General features: G+C 33.0%; 1 protein-coding gene across 2 annotated transcripts in view; it reads right to left on the bottom strand.

Moving 5' to 3' along the window:
• RADX (RPA1 related single stranded DNA binding protein, X-linked) overlaps window positions 1-19,237 on the bottom strand; it is a 76,488-nt gene that overhangs the window by 30,875 nt on the left and 26,376 nt on the right. The window contains exons 9-11 of one of the 2 annotated variants that reach the window (XM_063084393.1): window positions 18,392-18,552; window positions 17,426-17,601; window positions 7,440-7,513 (exon numbers count right to left, since the gene is read on the bottom strand). In XM_063084393.1, the coding sequence (XP_062940463.1) occupies window positions 7,440-7,513; window positions 17,426-17,601; window positions 18,392-18,552 (411 nt within the window). The remainder of the gene's footprint in view (window positions 1-7,439; window positions 7,514-17,425; window positions 17,602-18,391; window positions 18,553-19,237) is intronic. The other variant, XM_063084394.1, reaches the window with a different exon arrangement.

The raw sequence follows: 19,237 nt of genomic DNA, 5'->3' as shown, positions 1-19,237 counted from the left end.
GGACTTGACAGACATATACAGAATATTTCATCCAACAACTGCAGAATACATCCTTCTCATCAGCACACTGATCATTCTCTAGGATAGATCACATGTTAGGACAAAGAAAAAGTCTCAACAAATTAAAAAAGATTGAAATTATATCAAGTACATTTTCAGACCACAATGGAATAAAATTAGAAATTAACAACAAACAAAACTCTGGAAACTATATAAATATATGGAAATTAAACATCATGTTCCTGAAGGACCAATGGGTCAAATAAGAAATAAAGCAGTAAATCTAAAAATTCCTTAAAATGAATGAAAATACAAGCACAACTTACCAAAATGTATGAGATACTGCAAAAGCAATACTATGAAGAAAGTTTATTGCAATAAATGCTTACATCAAAAGAATAGAAAGACTTCAAATGAACAACATAAGATTACACCTTGAAGAACTAGAAAGACAAGAACAATCCAATCCCAAAATTAGATGGAAAGAAATATTAAGATCAGAGCAGAACTAAATGAAATAGAGACTAAAAACATGATACAGAAGATCAATGAAATAAAAAGTTGGTTTTTAGAAAAAACAATCAAAAGGGACAAACCATTAGCCAGGCTAAGTAAAAACAGAAGAGAGAAGACCCAGATAATAAAAATCAGAAAAGAAAAAAGAGACATTACAATGGATACCACAGGAATACGCACAATCAATACAGACTATTATGAACAAATATATGCCAACAAATGTGAAAACCTGGAGGAAATGCATAAATTTCTGGACATATGTAGACTACCAAGACTGAACCAAGAAGAAATAGAAAACCTGAACAGACCATAACAAGCAATGAGATTGAAGCAGTAATCAGCTGTCTCGCAACAAGGAAAAACTCAGGACCAGATGGCTTCACTGGTGAATTCTACCAAACCTTTAAAGAAGAATTAATACCAATTCTTTTCACGCTACTCCAAAAAAATGGAAAAGAGGCTATTCTCCCAAACTCATTCTATGAGGCCTGCATCACTCTTATATGAAAAATCAAAGACACAACAAAAGCAGAAAAACAGAAAACTAAAGGCCAATTTCCTTGATGCACATAGATGCAAAAATCCTCAACAAAATATTAGCAAACAGAATACAGCAGAACATCAAAAAGATTATACATCATGACCAAATGGGATTCATCCCAGGGATCCAAGGATGGTTCAACATATGCAAATCAATAAATGTGATACTCCACATCCACAATAAAGACCCCGAATAGCCAAAGCAATCCTGGGCCAAAAAATAAAAAAAATAAAAAAATAAAATAAAAATAAAGCCAGAGGCATTACACTGCCTGACTTCAAAATATACTACAATGTTATAGCAACCAAAACAGCATGTACCTGCATAAAAACAGACACATGGACCAATGGAACAGAATAGAGAACCCAGAAATCAATCCATTTACTTACAGTGAACTGATCTTCAACAAAGGCACCAAGAACATCCACTGGGGAAAAGACAGCCTCTTTGATAAATGGTGCTGGGAAAACTGGACATCCACAGTAGAAGAATGAAACTAGACCTGCACCGCTCACTATATACCAAAATGAACTCAAAGTGGATTAAAGACTTAAATATAAGACCTGAAGCTATAAAACTCCTAGAGGAAAACATAGAGGAAACACTTCAGGATGTAAGACTGGGCAAAGATTTTGTGAATAAGACCCCAAAAGCAAAGGCAACCAAAGAAAAAATAAACAAATGAGATTACATCAAACTAAAAAGCTTCTGCACAGCAAAGGAAACAATCAACAGAGTGAAAAGACAACCTACAGAAAGGGAGAAAATGTTTGCAAACTACACATCTGACAAAGGATTAATAGCCAGAATATAGAAGGAACTCAAACAACTTAACAGTAAAAAAACAAATAATCTGATTTACAAATGGGCAAAGGAGCTGATAGACAATGTTCAAAGGAAGCCATACAAATGGCCAACAGGTACATGAAAAAATGCTCAACATCGTTAATCATCACGGTAATGCAAATCAAAACCATACTAAGATATCATCGCACCCCAGTTAGATTGGTTATTATTAAAAAGCCAGAGAATAACAAATGCTGGTAAGGATGCAGAGAAGGAGGAACCCTTCTACACTGTTGGCGGGACTGTAAATTAGTGAAATTAGTGAAATTAGTGCAGGCATTATGGAAAACAATATGGAGGTTCCTCAAACAACTATAGATAGAACTGCCATATGATCCAGCAATCTCACTACTGGGTATATACCCAAAGGAATGGAAATCATCATGTTGAAGGGATACCTGCATTATATGTTTATCACAGCTCTATTTGCAATAGCTAAGAGTTGGAACCAACCAAAACGTCAATCTACGGACGACTGGATAAGGAAAATGTGGTATATATACAAAATGGAATACTACTGGGCCATAAAAAGAATGAAATTCTGCCATTCGCAGCAACATGGATGAGATTGGAGAAAATTATGTTAAATGAAATAAGCCAGGCACGGAGGGAAAAACATCACATGTCCTCACTCATAAGTGGGAACTAAAAAATAAATAAAGAAAAAGATAAAAAAAGAAAGAGAGCAAGAGGGAAAGAAAGAAAGAACAATCACAATAATAATGTGTTGAAATTTCAGAAGAGATCAGAACTGTGATTACTAGATTTGAGAGAAGGGGAGAGGGAGAGAGGTTAGGGAGAAATTGGTTAATGGACACAAAGAATGATTACATTTTGCAATGGTGAATACTATAATCATTCTGATTTGATTATCACATATTGTACACAAATACCAACAGTCAACTCTGTACCCCACGAATATGTATAATCAATTATGTTTCAATAAAAATAAATAAATAAATTTTAACAGGAGTTAAATCCTATATAGCAGTTCTCTGACCACAGTGGAATTCAATTAGGAAACACTAAGAGAAATATGCATGGAAAAATTCTAAAAGTTTTGGAAAATAAACAACATAGTTACAAACAAACCAATGGGTCAAAGTAGAAATCACAGAGAAGTTAGAAAATAATTTGAATTAAATGAAAATTAAACACATACTGCCAAAACTTCTGTAAAGCAGCTAAATCCAAGCTTAGAGAGAATTTTATATCTTTAAATGTTGGTTTTAGAAAAAAAAAAGTCTAAAATAAATGTTCTAAACTTCCTTCTTAAAAAGCTAGAAATATATAAATATTAAATTCTAAATAAATGAAAGTGATAAAATAATAATAGCTTATACTGAACAAATAAAAAAATAGACAAACAATGTAGAAATAAACCAATAGCTGGTTCTCTGAAGAGATAAATAAATACCATGGATCAATTTCTCCCTATATACAGATCAACTGAAAAGGAGGAGAAATATCACCAGTATCAGTTATGTAAAAGTACACACCACATAGTAGATTCTAAAAAACATTGAATAAATGGTTAGATAATTAATACACAAATTAGCCTTATATTGAAATGGAAAATTTATATCTTATTTTCAAAGTCAAGAAAGTGCTTTCTCATAGAAAAGTAATTGTTTTGAATGCTGCTTGAAGAATTTGAAAGTGTGTAACTCTTTCCTTTGACAGTTATAGGTACTCATAGTAAATGGTTCCTTGCGAAAAAAATTTCTATTATAGGGGTTTTTGTAGGTAATGCCATTGAACTGAAATACTGCTTATTTTTTTTTAACTCTTTATTGATGCTAAATATTTTGCATTAGGATTAGTGCCTTCTCCAGATTCATTTAAATATCAATTCATTCAAAATGTGGAACACTTTGCTAGACAGGTGGAAAACATTCTTTTATCCCCCTAGTAAGCAGAATCAAATAACATTGGCAAAATCATATATAGTACCACCCATCAGAAAAAGGGTTTCAGCACCTACCATTTCTCCTATTTCTGGCCTAAATTGGAAGTACTTCTAGATGGTTTTCTTTGATATTTGGCTGTTGTGAAGTATCACTTCAAAATCACTGGGATGATGCAAATATAAGTTGAGACAAATTGCTAATATACATTCAAAATACTTATGTTTTCTCTATATGTATTCTTTTACTTTAAATCAAATTCATGTCATTCATATACATATATGTGAAAATATACTCAATATTCAATAATCTTTCAATTTTAAATAGACTGACATTCTGAAAATGCAAACTAATGTAATACTATGAAATATGACTGAAGAAATGTAAAATATTAATTTATCACCAAATAAATTACAATCATTAAATACATTTGTATTTGCAATAAAGTAGATAAAAACAACTTCACAACAGTTTTTCCATAACCCATCCAGTTTCTGCACTTTTTCTTAATACATTTTACTTCTATATAGACTAGAAACCTCACAAAATATATTTTTATTACTTTCATCTATAATAGTTTAAAACAAGAAAATATCTTTTATTTTGCTCACATAGTTACTAATTCTGGTGCTTTACCTTCCTTTATTTGAACCCAAATTTGCATCAGGAATTATAAGTTTTCTGCCTGAAAAATTTCCTTTAATATTTTTCATTGCGTAGTTGAATTCTCTCAGCTTGTTTGTCCTTATTTTTAAAAGTTATATTCACAGTGTATAGAATTCTAGGTTTGTAGTTCTTTGGCTTTCAGTACTGTGAAGCATTGCTCCACTGTATTGTTGGATTACATATTTTCTGAAGAGAAACCGGCCATCATGCTTGTTTTGTTCTTCTGTAAGGAATGTGTCTTTTTTTTCTTTTCCCTTTGGCTTCCTTTAGGATTTCATTTATCACTGGTTTTCAGTGATTGTGTGTGTGTGTGTGAGTGTGTGTGTGTGTATGTGTATGTGTTTAATGATTTTTTGTCTCTTTGCTCTATTATTTTTAGAGAGGACTGTATTACACTTGCTATGTGTGTCAATTGCTCCTTTAAAATCTACCAGGTTATTTACCTTTTTGGATGTTGTATATTAGATGTATGAGCGTACTTCAAAAAGTTCATGGAAAGATTTGTATTGTCTTTTAATTCTATTTTTCCATGAACTTTTTGAAGTACCCTTGTATGTACGTTCATGATTGTTATCATCTTGGTGGAATGCCCCATCTATCATTCTATATATTCTATCTTGTCCTTCTTTATCTCTACTGACAGTTTTTGTCTTAAATTCTATTTCAACCTTTCTGTTGGTTAGTATACATCAGGTATATATTTTGCCATTCCTTTATTTTCAACTTTTCTATACAATTTTGCTTAAGCATGTCTCTTATTTACAGGTTATAACTGGATTAATTTTTAAAATTGAAATCTGAAAATTTAATGTGTTTACCTTTATTTAAATTGCTGATGTAACCAGATTGCTGATGTAACCCAAGGTTATAAGCCTCTCCTTAAGGCAGTTTCACACTTGCCTTTGTCACTGATTTCACTGATTTCACTGATTTTGGATGAGATATTCGCATTAATTCATTAGCTCAGTGTCCTTACCATTTTAGTCATGTAAACTGTGACCATACTTCCATGCTGCACAGGCCTGAGATTCCAATTTCTCTCAGGTGGCTTTTTTCTACCCATTGCCCAGGGGATGCAGGAAGTACTTTGACACTTCCCCACACAGATGGGCATGATTTTTCTGGCCTTGCATAACCTCCCAACTTTATATTAGTTCTACTTCTTCACATGCAGCAGGCTTGTGGTCTAGACTCTTATTCCCATGTGGTTATTATAACTCAGCTCATGATAATTAAGGCCTCTATCTAGTACTGAAATGCTCTTGAGCAGTTTTAGTTTTGGTTCCTACTCAGTACTAAATTTACATTCCTTTTTTGTTTCTGGAACCTAGGGATTTTTCATTTTTGTTTTGGGCTTGGTCATATGTTTATATTATAATGTTTTCCCTCATTTTCTACATTTTTTTGGGGGGGTGCAGATCCTAGATCATTTTGTGGCTTTTCATTCTGCCACAATGACTAGAAGTCAATCTCTCCTTTTACTACTTGTCTAGCAGGATAATCTTGAGTTTATTTATATCTCTAGCCTAAGACTCAATCAATTCTACTCTTTTATTTCAGTTAGCAAGTGATTGATAAACTTGCAGCTAGACAAAAGTTTCTTCCAAAGCAGTATGAAATAGGAAGGAAAATATGAGATTGATTTCAAATAATCACTCCCTATGAGATAAAATGTATATGGAAATCTCAGCACAGTGCTTGGCACATGAATGTTCAATAAATGGCTGGTACTAGTATTATATAAATGTGGGAAGTACCATATTACTTCCTGTAAGGCAAAAAAGAAAAGATAATTTAGGCAATCATAAAAATTTTTATGAACTTTAATCACCGAAACTGACAAACTGAAGAATAGGAATTCAATTGCTTTCTTGGATATTCAGCAGAGAATCACATTTAAAATTTAGAATCCAGTTTAAATCTATTTCCTGAATAATGCTTCTCTATTTCCAATTATGATTAATTGGAAAAAATTTTTTTCTGAGTCTCAGGATTATATTTTTTTCAATGAAACCTTCTAAAATGCTCATTGAAACTTCTGGACAAAATATTCAAACATATTCAGAGAACAGTCTATCTAGAATACAACATGAGAAAAGAATAAATATCTATTATTAGCTAACCCACATAAATCTAATAGGCAAGGGTTAGCACAGATGGGTATTATTTTTAAAAAAAGATTAAACATTTTTAGAATGGGATTGATCAATAAAATTTTTTAAAAAAGTTCAACATAAAAAAAATGTTCCAATTTCATATCATGTGACAATCAAGAAAAATCATATTAAAATACTTTGGAAGGGTTCATTGAGACATCAAATTTAGGGCAGTTTGGAATAAAATGACAGTATCATTTCTGTCTAGGTGGAGAATGAAAACAAAATAAGAATAACACCAAAAGCAAGAAGATATGAGCTAAAAATATAGTCCAGAGAGATGATCTCTTATAAAATCTGATTTAAACCAAATTACTCTAAGAACACCCTAACAGAACAAAACCATATTATGAAATAATTTCAGAAATGAACACAAAGTTCAAAACAGTCAACTGATAGCAAAGAAAAAAAAATACAATTTACTTTTAAGTTTTAGCTATATCTACTATCAATTAAAAATTAAATTTCCTACTTAATTATTCTTCTGTTAATTCAAAATAGTACATTTGAAGAGATGTACTACTACCAAAGAAACAAACTGATAAGTTCATTTATAGTTACTTTCACTTTGAGGATGATACCAAATTGATCAGTACTTTTGACATTACTAAGCTAATATAAATGACAACCAGCAACAAAAACACCTAGCTATATATCTACCTAAAGCACTTATATCACACTAGTGGTAGGTATGACACAAAAATGCAGAATCAAATCAAATAGTAATCTGCATACAATACTGTTCCATAAAGTTTTCATTAATAATAATAATAATAATAATAATAATAATAATAAACAGCAACGTACATTGGAAGATGCTTGGCATGCCTGGTTTATTTCCTTTTGTTTGTGCAGAAGTGTTTGGCTGAGGTACAGCAACTCTACAAAGGATGAAAAAAAGATAACCAATGGTTAAAAATAGGGACTTGAATGGAAAAAAAAAACTTCTTTGGTTCTATTCAGAATTTATTCTAATTCAATAAATTTAGAAAGTATACAGGTTAAGTTTATTAAAGCAATGCATTAAATATACTCATAATTATAAAAAAACCCCACACATAATATAATTCAAATACTGCAATAGACTTCAATTTTCTTTTAAGGATTATTGCATAAAAGGGAACGTTTAACTTTATTAAATATCAACTAAAAATGAAAATATTTTCATTCTCTGTGATAGAAAATGAAAAATTACTGCAATGGCCTGGTTTTCATGTTTTCTTTGTCAAGAATTATGGAAAACAATCTGGCCTATCTCTCCAACCTCATTTAATAGTTTTTTAATAAGCTCCATGCTGCTTCAAACCTTCATGCTTTTCTTTCTGTCTGGTACAATACTATGATCCTTTTCATTTGCCTAGTTTACTCTTATTCATCCTTCAAAATTTAGCTCAGGCATTATTTCCAAGAAAAGCTTCACCTAATCTCTTGTCAAGGTTAAGTGCTCCTTGTATATGCTGTTATAGCATCATGAATAAACTTCTATCACAGCATTCATCACATTATATTGAAATTACAGGTTTTTAAGTCTGTCTCTTCCATCAGACTAAGCTCCTTACAAAGGTCTAGACTTTATTTTACTTGTTTTTGTATTTCCATCTAGTAGCTGCTCAATAACTGTTTACTGAACTAAAATGAATGGAGGAAAGGGGAAGCGTCTTATTTTGAAGCTAAGGAGAGCCATGCTTTTACAAAGATTTCTACCTTATGGGCTTGTAGCATACTGCTGTGATAAGTTTTTTCTTATTGTTGTATTCCCAAATCTAAAGGCATAAATTGAAACAAATGTCAAGTTGTAGAATGCCACATAATATTTCACAACTTATTTTATCAATAGATATATATGTTGTAATAGTATTCTTAATTCCAATAGTCAGTTATGAACAACCTAAAAAGAAGTAGCACTCATGAAGGACAAATGCACCATGTAACTATAAAATTTTGGCAAGTAAAAACTTTATAGTTGTAGTTTTATTTATTTTTTGATTAATGAAAACATATTTCTAGAAATTAATAAACAGAAAACATTAAGATAAATCTAAATAACTGAAAAATAAATAAATTACATGTATTTTGTGATGCTTAAGCATCACGTGTATACTTTTTAAAAAGTGTGATTATAAAGTGATTTTTTTTCATCTGGAATGAATTAGAAGAAATAGTTTTCAAAACACTAGCATCGCCATTATATTATACGGATTGTTTAAAAAGTGGTTTTGGAGAGTCTCACTGGAATACATAAATCATTCATTTGTATGACATAAATGTCTTAAAGGTGAGGGGCTAAATGACAGAAGTAGTATTATACAATGTCTTTGGGTACTAACTGAGGGAATTAAAAAAAGAGAGACAAATAAATGAAAAATGAAGACTAGAAGGATAACAGGTTAGAAAGGGTAAAGAGGGCTTAAAAAAGAAGATAAAGATGCATATGGTATGTATTATAAAAATTATGTCAGAGGCTATAAGTTGTACTCTAACATTGCCTTTATTACCAATTTATTGAGTTCAGATAAAAATCATATAGATTCTATTGTATGTCATTCCCTCACCTATAACAGGATTATAGTTAATATTATTATAGTCGTATAAAGTGTCTTTCATGTAAAGACATTAAAAATACTTAATACACACATATAAATCCTATATATAATCCTTTGTGAACCTACGATTCCCTCATCTATAAATATGAGATAATTGTATTCTCCTCTCTCACAGGGAAGTTGAGGATCAAATGAGGTAATGTAAGTCATCTTGCTTTGTATATTTAAATGCTCTATACAGTAAGGTGAAGAAATATTTTCAAAGTCTTCTGCCTAAGAAAAGTAGAAGACATTATACAAAAAGGACAAGTATATAAAGTTTTTTGTATGAAGTTGGTAACACAAGCAAATTAGAAACAGTTTATAATGATAAAAATGCTAATGTCTTTTTAGATCATTAATTCAAATCAGCAAATGCTTTTCAGGAAACAACCATTACTTAAAAATCTTTCCTATGGTGCCTTCCGCTTTTCTTAGTAGAAGATACCGAAGATATTTTTTAAAAATAATTTTTAATGATTCATCTAACTTTGGTGTGGTTCACTTTCTCTGTTTATGGAGTAAACACTACCAACAGAATGAAATGAAGAGGTTTTAATGTCCTTACTACATTTTATTTCTTCATTGCTAATTTTTCAGTGAGTTGATGGATTTTAGCTGCATTTTAAAAGCTAACAGAGAGCACCTGGAACCCCTTAAGTTGACTATCTACCATTTGAATTAAAATGTTGGTTCACACAAGCTCTTAAATAGTCATACTGACTGTTATTATACCAACAGGTAATCTACACATTGGAGTTAACAGGCCATGTTTTAAAATACTATGATTAATATGTTCAAGAAAACAGAGGAAAAGATGGACAAAATAAATACAGAATTTCCAAAGAGAACATCTAAAAGAAGAATCAAGTTGGCTTCCTAGAATTGAAAAGCAGAGTAGATGAACTTAAGAACTGTGATGTAGTAAAAAATATACTTTATATTTGTCCCTGGTTCCTGGCAGAGAGTTTCAAAAACACTTGGAATTTCCTAATGATAGGGGTGCCTTTGTTATGCTAATGAGATGACTCCTGGTGAGCCCCTCCATAACTGCAGGATGTGTGCTTGTCACCAGAAAGACCAAGCAACTAATTCCAGGGTTGCAACATGGGGCTACCAGACCTCTGGGGAAGGAAAAGGGGCTCGTTATTGACTTCAATCACATGGCAAATGATTCAATCAATCATGCCTATGTAATGAAATTTAAAAACAACAACAACAAAAAACCACCTCTGGAGAGCAAGATTTGGTGTAGCTCTGTGGTTCGTGAACACACTGAAGTACCAGTAGAATGACATGCTTGGATTACATGAGGAGAGGGTAGAGACACTCTGTATTCCTTCCTGGACCTTGTCCTATGTGTTCCTTTACTTGGCTCTTCTTGAACTGTATCCTTAATAGTAAAACAGTGATTGTAAGTATAATGCTTTGCTGAGTCCTGTGAGTTGTTCTAATAAATTATCAGACCTGAGGAGGTTGGGAGAACCCCAGAATTTGTACCCAGTTGATTGGAAGTGTAGGTGGCCTGGGGACGTCCTCAAGTGTGCCTGGTATCTGAAGTAAGGGCAATCTTGTGGAGGTCTGAGCCCTTAAGCCTGTGGAGTCTGGTGCTAACTGTTGGTAGTTAGTGTCAGAATAGAACTGTAGTATACCCAGTTGAAATGGAAACAGAACAAGTTCTTCAGCTTCAACTGGGTATACTGCAGTTCTATTCTGACACTAACTACCAAGAGTTAGCATCAGATTCCATAGGCGCAAGGGTTCAGTCCTCCACAAGATTGCCCTTACAGAGCAAGAACTCAATGACCTCAACTGACAGGTTTAATAGCACATCAGACAGAGTAAAAAAGTAAATTAAGAGACAGGTTAATAGAAAATATTCAAACTAAAGACAGAATCAAAAAAAGAATGAAATATACAGATGGACCCAATTTATGATGGTTCAATTTACGATTTTTCAACTTTATGATAAGTTTATCAAGTTATTACATGCATTTGCAACTTACAATATTTTTGACTTATGGTGAGTTTACTGGGATGCAACCCCATTGTAAGTTGAGGGGCATCTGTATATATACATATATACACACACATATATATATACACATAAATATGAATAAAACAGAACAGAGTGTAAGAAACATTTGCTCACAGTTAGAAGTGCTAACATGTGTAACTGGAATCACAGAGAGAGAAGATAATGGGGAAGAAAAAATATTTGAAGAGACAGTAGCTGATAATGTTCCAAAACTGATGAAAGACATCAATTTACAGATTCAAGAAGCTCAGCAATCCCAAAGTAGTATAAAACAAAGAAAGCCACTTCTCAGCACATCCTATTTAAAGTGTTGAAAATTAAAGACAGTAAGAATCTTAAAAGCACTTAGAGAAAAAGGATACAATACTTTTGAAGGAGCAATTATAAGACATTCACCTGACTTCTTAACAAAAACAGTAGATACAGCAAAACAGTAGAATTACACATTTAAAGTGCTGAAAGTAAAAAACAACACATGACCCTGTAACCTGGAATTCTGTATACTGTTAAAATATCTTTTAGAAATAAAGATATTTTCAGACAAACAAAAACTGAATCTGTCATCAGCAAGCCACATTAAAAACAAATGCTGAGGGGAATTCTTCAGTCATGGAAAATAATCTCAGAGAGAAGCATGGAAATACAGGGTAGAAATGAAGAGCACATAAAGAAATTAATATGTGGATGAATATAAATGAATACTAACCATACAATACTAATCATGTCTCATAGAGTTTAAAATATGTGTAGAATTAAAATGTAAGATAAAAATAATAAAATGGTAATAAATGAAGTTGAAGTGTTCTAAGGTTCCAGCATTATCAGGAAAATGATATAATTTGTATTTATAATAAGTTAAGTATTCATGTTTTAAGGCAACCACTAAATAATATGGGTAACCACAAATTATGTAACTATCAAAATAAAAGAGGGGAAATTGAATAATGAAAACTATTTGATTAAACATACAGTATGAATATTGATATAACAGAACTATATCATTAATACCATTGAATGTAAATGGAATAAATAAGTAAAAGACTAAGATTATCACATCAGATTAAAAAAAACCAAATATATATTGCTTAAAAGAGATAACTTTAAATATAAAGACACAAAGAAATTCAAAGTAAAAGTGGTTCAAAGTAAATGAAAAATATATGCCATACAAACCTTAATCAAAAGAAAATTGGCATAGGTATACTAGTATTAGACAAAGTAGACTTTAAAGCAGAAAAAATTGGGAGAGAGAAAAAAAAGAACATTTCATAATAACAAAAGGGTCAATGCATCACAGAGGTATCACAATCCTAAATTTGTATTCACTCAGTAACACTACTTCAAAATATATGAAGCAAAATTTTACAGAACTGAAAGTAGAAATACATCTACAATCACAGTGGAAATTTTTAACACACCTGTCTCAATTAGCTGATGGAAAAAACAGACAAAAATCAGCAAGTATGTAAAAAATACGGTCAACACAATTAACATAATTGGACCAAATTGACGTGTATTGAACAGTACACACAATAATTACAGAATTCAAACTTTTTTCCAGGTACATATGAAGGATTTACCAAAATTGATCATATGTTTGCCTGAAGAAAGTCTTTTAACAAATTTCAGAAAATGAAAATCATTCAGAATATTTTCTCTCTCCAGAGTGGAGATAAGTTGAAAAAATAACAAAAGATAACTAGAAAATCTTCATGAAATTAAAAAATATACTTCAAAATAACCTGTGAGTCAAAGAAGTATCACACTGGAATCTAAAATAGTGTTTCTAACTGACAGAATATAGTAGAATGCAGATAAAGTAGTAAGCAGTACTTAGAGAAAACTTTATCGCATTACATGCATATATTAGAAAAGAAGAACCAAAAATCAGTAATTTCAAAATCTAGCTTAAGTAGCTAAGAAAAGTACAGGATGACTGATCCAGGGGGAAAACAAAAAAGACCCCAAACACAAAACTATGAGTACCAGGAACAAAAAATAGCACATCATTATAGATTTTACAAAAAGATGAAAAACAATAAAAACACTACTATAAACAACTTTGCATCAATAAATATTACAATTTAGATGTGAATGTCAAATACTTTGAAAAACAAAACTGCCAGAGGGAGAAATAGAAAACATGAATATCCCAAAATCTATTAGAGAAATTGAGTCCCTTATTCAAAACGCTCCCTCAAAGGAAACCTCTGACCCAGATGGTTTCACTGGAGATTCCATCTAAACATTTGGAAATAACACAAATTTTACACATTCTCTTCCCAATTCTTTTTAACGAGACCAGCATAAACTTGATATATAACCCTGACAAGGGTAATACAAGAGAGAAAATCTCTGTAATAAACATGAATGCAAAATGCTAAACAAAATATCACAAAATCAAATCCACTAATATATGAGTATGACAAGGATAATACATCATAAGCAAGTAAAATTAATGATAGAAATCTGTGGACGATTTAACATTCAAGAAATTAATCAACAACTAACTACATGAGAAGAACAAAAGGTAAAAAATAGTAAGTCAATAGACTCAATAAAAACATCTGGCAAAATTCAACAAACATTTTTGAGAAAAATGAAGCAAATTAGGATTAGAAGAAAATTTACTTAACCTGATATAAATTATTCACCAAATTCCTCAATGGTGAAATCTTGAGAAATTTTCTTCTGAGATCAAAACTGAGACATGGATTCTCCCTGCCACAATTCTATTCATCATTGTACTGGAGGTCCTAACCAGTACAATAACGTAAGAAAAACAAATAAAATGCAAAAATAATTGTAAAGGAAGACGTAAACTGCCATTACTTGCAGAATACATGATTTGTATAGAGAACATAAAAAAATTATAAAACAGAGAAAAAAACTGTACAAACTTTTAGATATAATATCACAATGACCTAGGCATAATATGACCTTATATCTAGCACTCTTAATAAATTCACTTATTTACAACCCAAAACTGTTGCCCAATTGGGCACAGCTACCATAAAAGACTGGAGATTAAAAAAAAATCTTAAAATCAGAAATTATTCTGCATTCTAACTGCTTTATGAGTGTCTGGGGTTTCCTGACACTTTAAAGAAACCAAAACCGATAATCATATACATAATAGATGAGGTTTATGTAGGAAAGACCCACATTCAAACAATTGGTAAACAAATGTAAGCTATAATGTTTTAAATTAAAATAAAATGTTTAAATAAAATTAAAATGCTTATTTTTAAAATAATTCCCTGTTTTAAACTCATTTTTAATTAGCCCATGCTGAGTATGGCATATAAAATATGGGTTAAATGTGTTCCCCCAAATTCATATGTTGAAGTCCTAGCCCTGAATACCTCAGAATGTGACCTTATTTGAATACAGTGTCATTGGAGATGTAATTAGTTGAGTTAACAACTAGTTAAGTCAACTAGTTAAGTCGTACTACAATATGGTGGACTCCTAGTCCAATATGACTGGTATCCTTATAAAAATTGAAAATTTGGGTACAGATAAGCACACAGGGAAAACTCCCTGTGAAGGCAAAGGGTTGAAGATAAGGGTGATGCTTCTTCAAGCCAAGGACCAACAATGATTGCCAGAAAACCACCAGATGCTGAGGGAGAGGCATGGAACAAATTCTTCCACACAAGCCCTCAGTAGGAATCAGCCCTGCTGATACCTTGATCTTTGGCTTCTAGTCTCCAGAACTGTAAAACAATAAATTGCTATTCTTTAAGCCACCCAGTTAGTGGTACTTTGTTACAGCAGCCCTAGCAAATTAAAACATATTTTGGTACTGGGAAGTGGGATGCTGCTGTAACAAATACCTTGAAATGTGGAGGTGGCTTTGGAATTGGGTATTGAGTGGAAGCTGAAAGAGTTTTGAGATGCACAATAGAAAAAGCCTAGATTTCCTTGAGGAGACTACTGGTAGCAATATGAACTTTAAAGGAAAATCTGGTGGATGCTCAGAAAAAAAGAAAAGAGAGAGCTATAGAGAGAGCTTCTATCATCTCAGACAATACATATCATCATGAACAGAATGTGGCTAAAAATACGAATATAAAAGGTGCTTCTGGTGAGGTTTCAGACAAAAATGAGAAATGTGCTACTGGAAAGGTGACCCTTGTTATAAAGTGGCAGACGGCTTAGCCGAATTGTGTTCTGTTAGATGTAAAGTTGAACTTGTAAGCAATGAACCTGGATATTTAGCTGATGAGAATTCTAAGCAGAGTGTTGAAAGCACGGACTACTCTCTCCTTGTTGCTTATAGTAAAATATGAGAGGAGAAACATCAATTGAAGAGGGAATTGTTAAGCATAAAGGAACCAGAATGTGAAGATTTGGAAAATTCTCAGCCTATCTGTATTAGTCTGTTTTGTGTTGCTTATGACAAAATACTTGGAACTGGGTGATTTATAAAGAAAAAATGACATTTATTTGGCTTACAGTTTCTGAGGCTGGGAAGTCCAAAGTCCATCTGGTGGTGGCGACAGTGACTCAGGGGTCTCACGTTGCAAGGTGGTGGAAGCAGAGAGAGTAGAGAGACTCTCTTCTTTTAAAGCCCTCAGAACCATGTCCCTCACCACCATTTTTAATCCATTCATTACTGCACATCCTACAACCCAATCACCTCTTCAAGGCCCCTATATTAGGATATTAGGGAGTTTCCACCCTGTTAACAATTATCATATTAGGAGTTTCCACCCTGTTAACATCCACAGTGGGGGCTAAGTTTCTAATACCTAAAACTTGGGGGATACAATTCAAGCTTCACTGAGTTTCGGGGGGACATAATTCAATCCACTACACTATCCATATTGCAAAAAATGAGAAAGCTTGCTCCATAGAGAGCATCAAACGTGTGGCTGGACAACCATTTGCTCGAGAGATGAGGCTTGTGACTTATGGATCCAATCAATCAACCATCAAAGCAGAAGGGCTGCCAGCTTGGACTGAAGGGGACAGAGATGGAACAAAATGAAGGAAAGCTGTCAGACTTCTGAGATTCTACAGGCAGGAAATGAGCTGACAGAGATATCTGGCTGCAAACAGGTGTTATTTTTCATGAAAAGCGAAGAATGACCCTGAGGGTCAAGCCACTTCCTTGATTCCAGAAGGCAGGCCTGGCTTTCCAATTCCAGAGGGTGAGGCTATCTTTTTGGCTCCAGAGTGTGGGGCCATGACCCAGGGCTGACAGGGTGGGGCTTCTACTTTGGTGGGCCCAGAGGACACAGCATCAAGCCAGAGAGGATAACACTGAGCCTTAAAATCTAACTGAATTTGCCCTGCTAGATTTGAAGTTGCTTGTGACCTGTCACACCCTTGCCCCTTCCAATTTCTCCCTTTCAGGATGGGAATGTCTAACCTATGCCTGTCCTGCCATTGTATTTTGAACAGATAACTTGTTGTCTGATTTCAAAGGTTTACAGATGGAGAAAAATTTTGCCCCAGGATGAATCACCCTGAGTCTCATCCATACATGATTTAGATAAGATTTAGATGAGATTTTGGAGTAGACTTGATGCTGGTATGCTTTAAGACTTTTGGGGATGTTGTGATGGGATAAATGTATTTTGCAAGTGAGAATAATATGAATTTTGGGAGCCAGAGGGCAGACTGTTACGGGTTGATGATGAAGTTCACATGCTGAAGTCTTAACCCTCAGTACCTCAAAATATGACTTTATTTGGAAATAGGTTGCAGACGTAACTGGTTAAGATGAGGTCATATGGAGTAGGATGGGCCCCTAATCCAATATGACTGGTGTCCTTATATAAAGGGGAAATTTGGACACAGACAAAAACACAGGGAGAACTCCATGTGAAGATGAAGGCAGAGGTGGGGTGATGCTTCTACAAGTCAAGAAATGCCAAAGATTGCCAGAAATCCAGCAGAAGCTAGGTGAAAATCAGGGAACAGATTCTTCCTCACAGTCCTCAGAAGGAACCAACCTTGTCGACACCTTGATCTTGGGACTCTAGCCTCCAGAACTGTGAGACAATGAATTTCTGTTTAAGCCACTCACTTGTGGTACTTTGTTATGGCAGCCCTAGCAAACTAATACAGTTATTATCATAATTGCTTATTTTACAGGGTAGAGATGAATCAAAAGAAAAAAACATGCTTTGCATATACTGTACTTAATACAAATGACTTACGGTTTAGCATATGGGCCTTGAAGAATTATTTTTTTCTTGCTTGGACACAAACATGCAGATGTAGTTTGAAAACACTGAGAACTCATAGGCCTGTCATCTTGATGCTGTTGACCATCTCTTTTCTGACTTTCACTTTCTCTTCTAGCTGCTTGGGATGTGGAGGGTTGGTTAGCATTCTAAACCAACAATTCAGAGAAAACATTTTAGATTAATTCACAACAATTATTTCTCGCTTCAAAGACTATACTTTTAGTTTACCCATTTTTCATAATCTTAACATGGTGGCAAAACTTTGCAATCTTAACAGTGCTTTTATAAAGATGATTAAATCTACCTATTAAAATATTTTTTAAAAGGAAGATAAAGTCTTCCTTATACTAGTACAACTGAAAAATTGGATAAAATATTTATTTTTGTATGAATAGTAATAATCCTAGACACAGTTTGTAAAAAATAAACTCGTGGAAAAAAACCAACTTATTTGCCTGATTGTGCCTAGATTCCAGAATTGGCCTCTTCTGTTAGACCATTTATCCTATAAGAGTTATTGCTGTCTCTTATAGAACGTGGGTGAAACTACCATGTCAGATATAAAGGAAAAAACTTCCCGCGGAAGCTTTCCTGTAGTTCTAGCCTGGACAAAAGATAGGAAAACAATGTAGTCATATATGCTACCCGGAAGTTTAAGACATTCATGATAAGCTAAAATTATGCAGGAAGAAAAACAAGATGCCAAGTTTTAAGGGTCTTGGGAAATAACAGAAGCTGCAGATATTACCCTAGTCTGCTCCAAAATAAATGACAGAAAAAAGAAACAAACAAAAAACTAAAATGTATTTTTTCTCTTAGGTTAATATCATTAAAAGTCAAAATACATGTACATTCTGAATAAAATGTACAAGGTACCAGTTGTAATTATGATCACAGTACTTTCTGAGATATACTATTAATTCTCTGGCACCATACCCGGAGTGTTTCTGATGCTGAGGCACTCTCAGTTGCACCACTCGGGGGAATATACTTTATAACAGTAATTATCCCCTGAATTGCAATGCGCTTTTGTTCCCTATACTGCAAGCCTTCAATCTCCTTCCTCACTTCACTTAGAGCTGTCAAGAGCGACTCAACTGCAAAAGAGTAATTCCAAGGAAAATGTAAGTTTTAAAGAACTGAAATGATAAAAATAAGAATTAGATTTGCAATGTAATTTCACAACATGAAATTATAAACTTGCAACATTAACTTAAAACTTAATTTTGTGAGACTCTGTGCTTATATTTGGCATCCCCTTATGTAATTTTTGTAAAATAGGCAAAATGCACTTATCAGTTAAATTGTGATACAGGCTTCCAGTCTGGAGTCTTCATTTGCAACAGAAATTTTGCATACTGAATATAAATTATATATCATATTTCAAACTATAAAGTGTTACCTAGCCACTGCATAGAAAAACACATTTTAATTATTTCAACCATATTCTACATATTGCTAGCATTATGATGTACAAGAGGATGCCAATATTTAGATGACAACAGTTTGGCATTTCAACGTTTCTCTTTTTTCCCAAAACTGTGTAACTATATCATACCTTTAAAAAAAAGACATTGCTTATCTTAAACTTTTCAACTGTCATATGAGAGTATTTCCAAAAGTTCATTGAAAAATGGAATTAAAAGATAATATGAATCTTTCCATGAACTTTCTGAAGTACTCTTGTATATTCATTCTACTAAAAAGTAAATTAATCTTAGGCCTCTCATCAGTACTTCAATTCCAAATTCAGCATCTCATTTATTTTGGTGTCATTTTTTA

The sequence above is a fragment of the Cynocephalus volans genome, chromosome X (assembly GCF_027409185.1).
Source record: "Cynocephalus volans isolate mCynVol1 chromosome X, mCynVol1.pri, whole genome shotgun sequence".
NCBI classification, from domain to species: domain Eukaryota; kingdom Metazoa; phylum Chordata; class Mammalia; order Dermoptera; family Cynocephalidae; genus Cynocephalus; species Cynocephalus volans.
This window is presented reverse-complemented; position numbering and strand designations above follow the sequence as displayed.